Source organism: Malurus melanocephalus, unplaced genomic scaffold (genome assembly GCF_030028575.1).
Source record: "Malurus melanocephalus ecotype Western Australia unplaced genomic scaffold, MMel_1.1 scaffold_345, whole genome shotgun sequence".
Taxonomy (NCBI): Eukaryota; Metazoa; Chordata; class Aves; order Passeriformes; family Maluridae; genus Malurus; species Malurus melanocephalus.
Genome location: NW_026623577.1, coordinates 284,934 through 297,626, shown reverse-complemented (window position 1 = coordinate 297,626; position 12,693 = coordinate 284,934). Strand labels below are relative to the sequence as shown.

The window sequence follows — 12,693 nt, the reverse complement described above, 5'->3', positions numbered from 1 at the left end:
CGCCATCGCCACCGTGAAGGGTGTGGGTTTGAGACGCCTTTCGTGAGACCCAGCCCCAGCCATGCTCGGGGTAACACCGGTGCGTCCCTCTGCGGCCGGGGGCTGCACCCCATCTCGGCCCGGGTGAGACAGCGGGAACCCGCCTGTCTGCACCGGCAGCGCCTGGGCCGGGGTCGCTGCTGCCACCCTCACACGGGGACACGGGGACACGGGGACACGGGGACACGGGGACACGGGGACACGGGGACACGGGGACACGGGGACACGGGGACACGGGGACACACACACCCCCACACCTTCCCCCGCAGGCGGCGCGCGCCGAGGCCATTCATGAAAAAGTTGACGTCACTCGGGTGGGCGGGGCTGGGTCCGGCCACGCCCCCCGGGCCATTAAAGACGGAGCMGCGGCGGGCGCGAGGCTCAGACGGAAGGCGGCGGCTGAGGGCTGAGGGTGTGCTGTGGGTTCTGGGCAGCGCCGCGCATCGTCCCGTCCCGCCCCGCAGCGCCCGTGCCTGGGTGCCCCTCACGCCACCCCCCCCGCCCGGGGCAGCCTCCGCTGGGACTTCATGTCTGTGCTGTGTCCCCTGCCCTGGTGAGTGGGCGCTTCCCGCGGGGGGCGGGCGGGGGGAAGGCGGCTCTGCCGTCGCGGGGTGCTGCTGGGGCCGGGGGGGCGCTGGAAGCCGAGCCCTTTGGGCCGCCCCCRTGTCCCGGGAGGAGGCGAGGCAGCGGGACGCTGAGCGGCCCCAGGGAGCGGCTCGGGGACAGGGGCGGCGGTTCCCAGGGCGAGCGGCGCGGGCCGGGCGGTAGCGGGATGAGGCGCAGCGGAGGAGCTGCCGGCTGGGGCAGYTCGCTGCACTTTTCGTGCTGGAAATGCCATTAAGGTTCCAAAAGCTGCAGTTGGCTCCGCGCGCTCCGCTGGTGTGGAAGTCCCCGAGGTTGTAAAATAAGTCAGCAGGATCTGTCAAAAAGAAAAAAAAAGAAAGAAAAGAAAAAGAGAAACCAAACTGCGCTTGCACTTTATTTACTGTGGTTTTTTATTTTTCCCCCCGCCGCGGGGCAGAGCTAGAGGAAGCACAGTTAAAAGCGTAGCGCTGCTGCCGGAGCGTCCCCGGGTGTGCTTGAGCTGGGCTCTTGCGGGGAGAGTCGGGGAGGTGCGCCGAGGGCATTGGATGTAGCTCCGGCTTACGAGGTACTGAGCTTTTTCCGCTGCCTTCCAAGGGGGGGCAGGAAGGAAGGGACTAGAAATAGACTGCCTACAGCCTCTGCTGCTCGCTTCGCTGCTTGAATCGTGCTCAGCCCTCCCGGAACCCCTCAGATCACTGGAATGTTGTCTTTTGTCTCTAGCTCTGATTATCTGAGATCCGCTGAAATGACTGAAGTGATGATGAACACCCCGGCCATGGATGAGATCGGACTAAGCCCCCGCAAGGATGGGCTGTCGTATCAGGTAATCACTTTGCTGGCAGTTGAGGCATTAATCCCATGTGGAATTGCCTGGGCTGGAAGCTTGGTCTAAKGTACCTTTCCATAGCCTGACTTAATAGCAGGTCTGCAGTAGTGAGAACTAGTCAACAGACTGGAATGCTTGCTTGGCAGGGGATGGTTGTCTAAAATATCACTCGCTATCAGTGCAGGCTGGCAGAGGATTTGGTTGTTTTGAAGTGACCGAGCTCCCACTCATTCAGCATTCCCGGGGCTYGATGGGAGGTGGGTCAAAGAAGGATTCGTGCCACTTGCTGGGCTGAGAGGACTCTTGAGATCTTTGTAACACAGCATACAGTTGATCTGCAGGGAGGATGCTGTTTATATGGCAGCTACCAGATCTTTTTGATCTAGTTCTTGCTCTTCCTGACTGATGTGCCCATTTGAGAGGGTTAACGGTAAGATACAGTGAGGCCAGACACAGCCTCAGTGCGCTTTGAAATGTTACTGGAGATACTGAAGGCACAGGTTGAATTCATTGTGAAAGTTCTGAACAATGTAGTTAGCTATTAATCTCTAGATCAGTAGCTGGGGTAAAAAAGTGGTCTTCAGTTAGATCAAGCCTCAATCCTTTCGTCTCAATATCCCTTTAATTTCTTCCCTGTAGTCAATCAAAGAGCAAGTTAGGCATCTTAGCCTCTTAGCTCCATGGTTTCCTACACTTCCAGGAGACTTGTTGATGAGATCTGACAGAGATGCTGAATGCTGGCAGATTACTTGYATCTGGTCTGTGCATTGGGTGACTCTTACCAGCAGATCCAGATGCAGGGTTTGTCCTCTGCAGATGTTACACAACCTGCACAGAAGCACTTGCTCTAAGTGAGCATTCATATGAGGTGCTGTATGTTTGCATATTTATGTCTGAAAAGGGAGCTACAAGGCAGCAGCAGTGCACTGGAGCATGAAATCGACTGAACTTTGGGCCACGGCTGAGGCCTCCGGCAGAAGCCAAAGCTATGTGGAGGAAAAGGGGATGCATTCCTTCTTTTAGTCAAGATTCTGGCTGTGGATAATGCAAGTTGTTTGGTTTATTGCTGTGCTGTGCTTCAGCACTTGAGTTAGTGGGGACTGTATGGCCTCTCTTTCCTCTTACAGAGTGCGCAGGAATGAGAGTGGGTAGAGCTGAAGCAATCAAACTGACTTGCATGAAATGTCATTAKGGGTCACCTTATGAGGAGGCTTAACCCAGTCAGGTYAAAGGCCTCTTTACCCATCCAAATTCCTCGTGAGAGGCAGAATCTCAGTGTCCTCCTTGTTCTAATGATCACTTCATTTAGGCTCTTCCCCAAGTGCTAATGATCTTGATAAGTCTGCTTGGGCCAACTGGGGAACAGGCCTGTTTGGTTTTGAGTGGATCATCTGAACCTGAACATGTGAGTCATAAATGCTGACGACTCATCTGTGCAGGGGTTTTGCATCCTAGATGTGTTCTCTTTAGTAGTCTAGTCATAGGTGATTTTTTTCAAATGCCTGCAAGGAACCTCACTTTGATGTGAAGCAAACTGATGGCAGTCGGAGTAGAGAAGTTGAAATGGAAGACCCTCATTGCACTAACAGTGTGTGGGCAGTATAAGAGAGCTACCTCTAAATCACTTTAGTGTAAAGAGGATTGGGGAGCAGGATCCAGCCTTCTTTCTCTGGCTACTAGGCTGCAAATGTCACAGTGTAAGTCAAGGTAAGTTGAAAGCATCCTTAAAGGGTTGGAAACTCAACTGAGACCAGCAAGGGCAAATCCAATGCAAATCACACCATGAGCTCTTTGTTCTACCTCAGACTTTGGCACTTTGTGCCTCATCCTGCTGATGGAGAGAGTTTGGTACATGGAAAATTGTATGCTTGTCTGAGAGCTGTAGTGCAATAACTTAAAACCAGACAGGGCTAATGGAGCATGACTGCTCCTACACTGAGGCTTGTTGTTCTAAGCTGCAGCATCTTCCTCCACTCATCTGCAGAGTCAGGCACTCAGTGTGACAGCCTTTGGCTGGCTATGAGAGGCAGAAAATAAAAAGTGGACCCAGAATCAGGAGAGGCAAGCTTTTAGCTTCAAAAATTTCTGTTGTTCCTTTAGTAGAACTTGAATTAATTTTACTACAGAGATGACATGAAACCAGGGTTCAAAATGCCCCCTTTCAAGCTGTGTAGAGCAGGGGCTGCCTGGTGGTTGGTCTGTAGGATGCTGCCTGTGAGACTGGGGGCTGCTTCTGCCACCAGAGGCAGGCATGAAACTGTCTGGACCAGAGGAGGTCGTACAGCACAGCAGCACTGCTGGAGCTCTGAAGCACATCAATACTTGCTGCAGACAGATTTGTCCTACCAAGAGTRCATTTTCAAAGTCTTTTTGCCTTTACTTGGAAGTAAACTGAGGAAGCAAGCTTGTATCCTGAATATAAACTTCAGCAATCTGATYCCTCTGTCTTGTGGAGTTCACTGAACTTCAGGGCTTCTGTCTCAGTGGTTATGATGGGAACTTGGTCTGTTGACTTCTTCCTTCTACATCTTCCACCCCCTGGYGTGTCTGTCTGTCCTAGACATCAGCCAAAGGTCTGTACTTCCCTCCTTGGTGAAGCACTGTGCCCTTTGCTGGGCTGGTCATCACTGCTCAATAGTGTGGAAACTCARACTGCAGAGGTAATACCAGTATTTTCTGAGCTGCCTCCATAGGCTTAAGCAAATGCCTTTTTTCCTGTCCATATGCAATGCTTGTAAGCTAGTGTGCTAACTTCAAAATATTTCTCTGTAAGACAGCTTTTATTACTATTTATGTGACAGCAAGCTGCTGTCTGAGCCCCCGAAGATGGTTCAGTCAACAGATTTCAAGGACCTGAACAGAAGTGAGTGGTGAATTTGGGGCATTGAGTCTCAGAACAGGGCAGCACAGACAAAACAGAAGATGTGACTGAAGAGATGATGTCATGCTGGGTCTTGTGCCTGCAGTGAGAAGCTATTTCTGGATCTTTAATAGATGTCCCATAATTCCCATGGCACTTACTAAACAAAAAACTCATTGAAATGCAGCTGATGGCTCAAGTTGCCCCTGCTACAAACAGATGTGGCTATAGAGGGCTTCATGCACTTCCTGCTTGGCAATCTCCAGTGAGTCAGGCCTTTTCTGCTGCCAGCCAGAGCTTAATGCACTGTTTGCTTCTTCCCAGCCCCTAGAAATACCCGTTCTTTGAAGAGCCTCATCAGCACTCTGCCAGCTTGTCCTCTGTGCTGTCTCCCAGCGGCACGAACAATGCCACTGAAACCGAGGCTGAATTAATCACTTCGTGGAGCTGTTGTCAGCAGTGCCTTGACTGGAATCCTACCTTGCTTCTCGGAAGTGGAGCRGGGTCTGAGCTCAACTGAAAATGGTTTAATGCCTAGAGTGTGTGCTCTGAGCAGATGCAGTGTCCTGAGTTGAGTGTGCTGCTTTGCTGCAGGCTGGCTGGTGACTCGCTGGTCCTTTAGGCTCCCATGTAGGAGACTGGCCTGCGGAGGCTGAGCTTGCCTCATGCCATCAGCKGAGGTTTGGTTGTCATGGGAAGCTTGAGCTCTTTAAGTCATGATCCCATCATGCTAGGATCTGTCTAGGTTAATCACAGCCCCAGCTCGCTGGGAATCACGTCAGAGTGGCTGAATCTGGGTAAATAGGCTTAAGGCTATATCCAGTGGCTGTGGCAAAACCTTGGTGTTGGGGAGGTAATTTCTGGTGAGTGCGGCACCTCTTCACCAGCACTGGGGAGGCACAGCTCTCCCAGGGAGCTGTGGTGTTCCGTGCTGAGGGGCTTGAGCTGTGGCTGCTGGATCCCTCCAATTAAACTGGACCACCAGTGTGTTACTGACCCAAGGGCTGTTGGCACAATGGAAATTAAACTTCCTCTGTAATTGTTTTCTTGCAATGTGCTTCATGGCTGTGCAGCCTTGATTTGTGCAGAGGAAGTCTTTCAGCAGAGCTGGTTTTGCTGCTGTGGAAGGTCTTGAGACAGGGCTGTGAAAAAGTGGTGATAGCAAGCATGGCTGCCAGACAAGATTGGTAGGCTGAGTCAATTCCAGGGTCTGGGACCCAAATGAAGACAGAAGCGGGATATGGGATAAACAGATCCAAAAATAATCACATTTGCAACTATGCTGTGCACAAAAGTCTTCCACTGAAATCCAAATGGAAGACAGCAGCTCATCGGAACACCTCAGAGCATGATTTTTCCTCCCTACTTTGATGCTTTGCTACTCTGAGGGCAAATGGTTAGATGCAGGAAGTTTCCCTGACATCATGCCCTGAGACAAGGCAATGTTTCTGTGACTGGGGAGCTGTCGTTGTTCATCAACCTGAGTCACAGCTGCTCTACATACTTGGAGCTCGTTCTCGAGTCATGACTACTGTGTGAGTAAATGTATGCATTGTAGCTGGAGCAGTCCTCCAAAGGGTGAGATGACTGCAGTGTTTCCTGAAATATTTCTCCATGGTAGTAAAGTCTTATTCTAAAAACTAAAATGTTGGTTTGGAATTTGCAAGATTGGCTCGATATTGCTGAAGACACACAAAATTCAGCTTTTTAGTCCAGGGAGGATGAGTGAGATGTGTCCATCAGGGATGTATCCTCTACCCGAAGTGGATGTTTCCCAGTATGGGCTTTGCAGCCTTGTACAGTGCTACCACAATGAAGCAAATCCTTCCCCCAAACCAGTAACTTAATTTGGAAAGATCTCATTGCTTTAGTCTCTCTGCAATACAATTTAAATAGTTTTCAGCCCCATGGGAGGGGAGACAAGCATTTTAACTATGGGTGTTAGTATGCAGTACACATGTGGAAGTTGTTTTGAATTAACAASTGTCACTTGGATTATGGTAGTGCTGAGCTAATCTTCTTAATTGTCTGACATCTCTCCTGCTTTTGGTGTTTCTCCATCCCTGTGAATGCTGAGAGAGGGTATGAGCCTCCCCAGGGCAATGAAAACTTTCCATTCTTGTTGCCAAGACTTCATCCAAGGAGAGTGGGGCTAGATCATCTGAAACAGAGGCAAACATGATCTTCCTAAAATAATTTCAAGCTTTTGTTTCAAGTTCTGCATTTCCCTGCCCTTTCCAGCTGCAAGGCAAGAGTTTGGTCAATTTGTATGTGATCTGGAAAAGTTCATGAGGAGAGCAACAACATAATCCAGAGTGGCCTGTAAAAACCAGTCTTGCTGTTAGCAAGAAGCTGTGCTGAGGAGTGTAAGAAGCAATATACAAATCTTCTCTGGGTCTAGAGGTGTTGGATGTGTCTCTCCACACATCAGGCCAGGCGCTGGGGCTCGGCTACAGGGTGAGGCTCTGTGGAAGCAGTTGCAGCTCCTCATGCTRTATCATGCAACTGAAGGGGTGAAAGATACCTTTGAATTGCAGCTAAATTTGCTTTTAGGCAGCCATCATGACCAGTTGGTTGTCACTTGTCCCCCATCAAGTGACCAGGTCAGTCAGGGGAGGGCATCTGCCTCAGCTGTGGCAAGGTGGCTCCTTATCATGAAGGAGAGGAAGAAGCTGACCCGTGTCTGTTGTGCTCTTTGTGGGGCGGGGAGGTGCAGAGTGTTCATCCCACACTCCTGAGCAGGATATTGTGAGCAGAAAGCCTTGCAGGCAGGTTTGGCTGCTATGCCAGAGAGTGCAGAGCTCCCAGGTCAGAGCTGAGCTGCTGCATTCCCAGTGTGAAGTTTGCTGCAAATTAGGGAGCTTTATTCCCTAAATCTGGAGTGGGACCGGATTAGGCCTAYGGAACCAACAAGTGTAGCATGGCACTACTGGAGCAGGACAGAGACCTGGTGCTTGCTTTTTTTTATACAGAGGAGTGGGGAGGCTGTTTGGGATAACTTTTCCACTTGGCTTCTTCAGATGTACACTTAGCCTTAATCTGCAGYCCTTTTTCCTTGGGTTCCTGTGCTCAGCCTGCTGTCGCCCTGCCCGTCACATTGGAGGAAATCTGCCTTTCTGTATTTTTTCCAYTGACTGTCCACGCCCCTTCAAAGTGCAGTTGCAACATCTCCCTTCATGCTGCCTCAACGATTAAAAAGCATGACTTAGTGGAAAAAATCCTGACCTTCTTGGGTTCGGCCTGTCCTGCAGCTGTTTGAGATAAGATTGTGCTAGGGCTTTTTTTTATTAAAAAAGCTGCACACCACATTTTGCGGATATTTGTTTGTAAGGAAATGACTACTTAGGTTCTGGAAAAAAAATCTGGCAGGCTATTTTCAAAGAAATTGCTCCAATTTGACCTAATGTGCTTAAAATAATAGCAGCCAAAGGTTAGTTTAATTATTATACTTCTATTTTTCTTGCATAGGAGGCTATTTTCATGACATTATCAGCTTATGTAACCTCTTGAACCACACTATTTTTTCCATTGCAACCTTCTAAACCATGTAATGTCAAGGGTATTTTTTTTCCTATCCCAGGTTTAGATAACTTGATGCTTAAGAGCCACTGACTGTACTTTCAGTAATGCACCATGTGCCTGAAACTGCCTTTGTTTGGCCAAGCAGAAGCCACAAAGCTCCAAGAAACAGTTGATGTCTCACTGGTGCCAGGAGTGACTAGCAGCGAATAGCTCACATTGCAGTGCTTAGGTTGATGTGGCTGTGTTTGAAAGAACTCTTGAAAAACGTGGGTGATGGGAGCTGGATTCTTCCACCACTGTCCCCAGGAACAGATGAACATGCGCAAACAGCCCCTGATTTGTGCATCACCTTCTGTTACCTTGCCTGATTTTGCATTAGGCAGCAGCCTAGCGGCTTTCTCAGGTTGGCAGTCTGGTTGCCACAAAGCTTTGGATGTGAGGGAAAAATGAGGCTGAGCAGTAGAAGACTGAATACTGCCAAGGAGGTGATGCTGTAGTTAATGGTTGCTAGGCTGAAGAATGAGTTGAATAGGGTGTTATTTTACTTTTTGTGGCCAGGGCTTCCCAAGGTTGTGTGGGTACCCACATGATTGGCACGAGGAGAATGAGGCTTCATGGTTACTGCTCAGGGCTCCTGGACAGGGAGCCTGCTTTTGTGACTGGAACCACAAAGATCAAAGCAGATCAGATCTTGCTTTCAGCCTGAGGCTGGCAGTGCTGCTCCCTGCAAGGATGCTCTTGCGACTCACTGGAATGCAGATGATGTTCAAAGAAAAGTACAGCCACATGACTTCTCACCTGGCCTACAACCTCAAGGGGGAAATGCACTTTTTCATTTTCTTAGGGTGTTTAAATGCAACTCTAAGGTGAAATGGGCACTCTGATAAATTTGTTTGGAATAGCAGGTGGCAGTTGTTTAATCTTACTTACCAGGAGATGTGATATAGCAAGTGGATTTTATCACCCAGCAGTTCCCTTCTGGATGAGCTGGGATTTGAGGCTGTTCCCCTAGCAAGTTGCACATAATAACACAACCCTTTCGCTCACATTGCAATCGAGTTGTGCCAAGCTGCTGCTAACACTGCACCAGCAGATTTTTTCTGTAATCACATTTTGCCTCAGTTTCCAGTAGGTCCAAAGAGTGCATCACAGTGGCATTACAGCGAGTATTGGCCCTGGAGCTGCTGTGCAGTGCACGAGCTTGTGCMTCCATGTGGCAAGCAGTGGGTGGGAGGGAATGGGTAAGGTAATGGTCTGTGCACCTTGAGAGGCTGGAAATATAGGAGTCCTTGTGTTCACTGCATGAGAAATACAGTGCACAACGGCTGGCTGTGCCACAGGTACCCTGCTCCTGAAGAAATATGGTCCAGTCCCCAGCCCTTCCATAAAATGAGTGTCCTGCTGAGTTTCACTGATGTATGGTATCTGTAGTGTGCAGAATACTGCCAAAATTATCTCTGAAATGCAGCTGAGCTATTTCAGGCTGACAGTGTGGCCTTGGAGTGATACCAGACACAGGCCCTTGCTGCAAAGGTCTGGGTTGCTCTAGCCTGGGTAGCCATGAGCCTCCTGCCTCCCAGCAGCAGAGCCTGGAGAACAAGCCTGTTCTCGTGTGCAGCCTGACCAGCAGCAGGAAATGAGATCTGAGATTCTCTGATCAAGATAGCTCTGTGTGCAAACTCAAGAGCATTAATGCAAAAGCAGGGCTAGGGGGGCCGAGGCATTTGGATAAATATCCAAAAGGGCAGATACCTATTTGCTGAGCGCTATCCAAGCAAGCGTGTGCTTTGGAAGCCTCTTGGGCAGTGCTCATTTCCATGACTTGGAGACTTGAAAAGGTTATTTACAAGTTCAAGAGTATTCCCATCACTCAGCGGTTGACTCTGTGTCCAGACTATTTTGCCCTGGAGAATTAAGTGTCTCGAGCTGGGTTTTGGCTGAGACTRTGAATGCAGCCCCTCTCACAGATTGTTCCTTGGCTCTTTCAGATCTTCCCCGACCCCTCAGACTTTGATCGTTACTGTAAGCTGAAGGACCGCCTGCCCTCCATCGTGGTGGAGCCCACGGAGGGSGACGTGGAGAGCGGGGAGCTGAGATGGCCGCCTGAAGAGTTCCTCGTGCAGGAGGAGGATGAGGAAGAGGAGGAGGAAAACTGTGAAGATGCAAAGAAGGACAACAAGGAGCAATAAATGGCATCTGAGGAAAGGCAAGGGATTGCACCCTTCTGAAGGAAGAGCCACACTTTCTTTGAAAGTCTTTTTAAAAAGACAAGTTCAATTTTGCACCTGCGAGATCTTAGTTTTTTTGTATTCTCTGTATTGAGAACTGAAGCCCTCGGTGTCACCAGACCTCCTGAGGAAGGAAGGAAGTAACGCAGAGAAATGTTTGCTGTTCTGGAGATCATTATCTRTATTTTTCCGAGGCGGAGGCAGCAGTGAAATTCCAAGCACATGGCAGAGGGTGACCACACGAGGACTGCTGGAGGGGGGAGCTCGGGGAGGGGGARGAAAGTTGGAGATGGCAGCATTTGGCTGGGAGCTGCCTCTGGCTAAAAGCATGAGAACAGAGCCGAAATATCTCAGATTTGCCTTTCTTACAGCTTCCATTTTGTGTGTGGGGGGGTGGAAGGGTGTCCATAGCAAAGCATGGCTGAATGACTTAGTGACAAGGGGCCTGTAGCTCTCCCTGGTTCGGCACCTCCTAGGGTAAGGTGAGGTCCATAGGAGTAGTCTGGTTTCTTGCTCTCGCTGTTGAGCCTGTTTTCCAGCCACTTTTCCCAAAGTTACTTTCTCCCCCTCTGTTTGCCTTTAGACTCTTCAATGCTGAGCAGCTGTATTTGCAGGATAGCGCTAGGCTGCTGCTTGTCATCTCTCCTGCGACGCCCTAGTTTATCTTGCAGGTGGTGAGCACGAGGTGATGCRCATTGGATGTAAAGGTGCTTCTGTCTGCAGCAAGAGCTCATGTAGGATTGAACACCTCAGATTTTTCTCTCCTGTTTGCTGAGGCTGCTGTGGGTGGTCTCGTCTTGATGCCCCAAGCCCAAGAGTAGAGATTGGTGCCTCCTTACTTTGGTGTCCTTGAGGCTGTAGGATTTCATGTCTCTTAACGTGCTCATCAATGGGCTTGAGAGGTCTGGGGTGGGGGYATTYTCCTCCAGCTTTGCACTGCAGTGCRGGACAGGCTGGTAGGAAGTATTGTGARGAGGGCTGCCAGACCTGGGGGTCATCCAAAGACGAAACACCCGATCTAGTGTGGATCGCCAGTGGGGTTTGCAGGATGGGGTCTATTGGGAGAGGATTAATCTGRGTGTCCTGAGACAAGATGTGTTCCTGCTTCTTAGTAGGGGTGAAACATTCATGGTGGTTTTAATGAAGTGTGGACTGGCTTAGGTGACCACTTGTGAGGTCTGCGGTTGTCCTCTCTGCACCATATCTTGCCTCAAGGAGAAGGCCAGTCTGCTGCCAGACAGGGTAACCTGCTGCTTTCCTGGAAAGGGATGGTCTTGCAGCTTTGGGGACCAGCTTGGGAGCCAGTCAGCCTTGGGATAGGATGAGAACAGTTACCACCTAAACCAAATCTGGGGTCATGGAAGTGAAAAAGAATTGTCAAGGCCTTAACCAAACTTCCATAATAATCCCAATGCCACCCCCCTTTGCTTATAACTGGTTCCRTTTTTAAAATCTATTTGGACATGTGTGTATTTGTATTTTTAATACCTCATGAGTAGTTTAAACGCTGGTGGGGTTTGGGAACTGCTTTTAACATATTGGCAGGATTGTTTTAGTCTTGTCTTGCTTGTGTTTCAACATAATGGCAATAATTTATCAGCTGTGTGTAACTATTTTTGGACAGATCRGAGTTGGGAGATGAGTTAGCACAAAGCAGGAGAAATTCAGTGTTCCTACASTGCAGCTGGCCTCTGGTCAGCAGACCCAGTCAGACACTCTCCCTGCCCACCTTGGTGGATGGTTGATCACCGAATGGCCATGATGTGGTGATACCATTTCCTCTAGCGATGGATTCAGCTCTTGTGTCTGTAACACCTGTTCTAGTCTCGCTGTCTTACAGGAATGAGCTTGTACACCTGCATACCAGCCAGTCGTCTTATTTCTAAGTGTTACTCTCTATTGGTCTCTACCATCTGTACCACCAAGTCAAAGCTGTATATCAAAGATATTACCATTTGGGCAGCAGTGAGATGGCAATCCTTGGACTTCAGACCTGCTGTCTGCCCTAAAGACTTGCATATTTCTGTCTGCATCTTCTTTTGGAAGTATTGTGTATATTTCTATTCGTTGTTGAACGTATCTAAAGAACAAAGCACTCCAGTAAAACTCCTCCTGTTGTATGATATACATTCTATATTTCTGTAATTCTTTTTTGAGCCTCAGGGAGAAGCTAGCATTTTTTTCAAACTACATTTTTGTCACTGTGACAGTTGTAAATAAAGTTTGAAAATGCTTTCCAAACATACTGGCTTTGTTTTGACTGCAAAAGTGAGTAGGGATGGTCAACCTTCCAGGTCATGGGTGGTCCTGGTGTTTCAGGTCTTGGGTGTGCTGACTTGCAAGGCTAATGCAAATATCTGAGGAACTCATGTCTATTAGTTGAGCCTGGAGATGCTGGTTTCATGCTTGTGCCTGGCCTCAGATCATACCCTATGGCATTGGAAACCTAAGTCAATGTAGAGTGAGGGGCAGCACCTTTGCTTCCATCTTCCTATGGTGGCTCATTGCTGTGTGAAAGGCTGCAGAAAAGTGCTGCTCCAGCTTATTTGTTCCTGAAAMAAACCTGTGTTTGTATCAGTAATCTACATCCACCCCCTTACCTAACCTTGCAGAACATGAAGTAATGGGGAGTA

General features: G+C 49.1%; 1 protein-coding gene across 2 annotated transcripts; it reads left to right on the top strand.

The window, feature by feature from the left end:
• The first annotated feature begins 417 nt into the window (after nt 1-417).
• On the top strand, nt 418-12,296 carry LBH (LBH regulator of WNT signaling pathway). 2 transcript variants are annotated; one of them, XM_057378191.1, is made up of 3 exons: nt 418-592; nt 1,345-1,447; nt 9,821-12,296. In XM_057378191.1, exons 1-3 carry the CDS (start codon nt 567-569, stop codon nt 10,019-10,021), a joined length of 330 nt encoding a protein of 109 aa, XP_057234174.1. In that variant the 5' UTR covers nt 418-566; the 3' UTR covers nt 10,022-12,296. The 2 variants fall into 2 exon arrangements, with proteins under 2 accessions (XP_057234174.1, XP_057234175.1); XM_057378192.1 differs by lacking the exon at nt 418-592 and adding an exon at nt 748-1,189.
• Nucleotides 12,297-12,693: the final 397 nt, after the last annotated feature.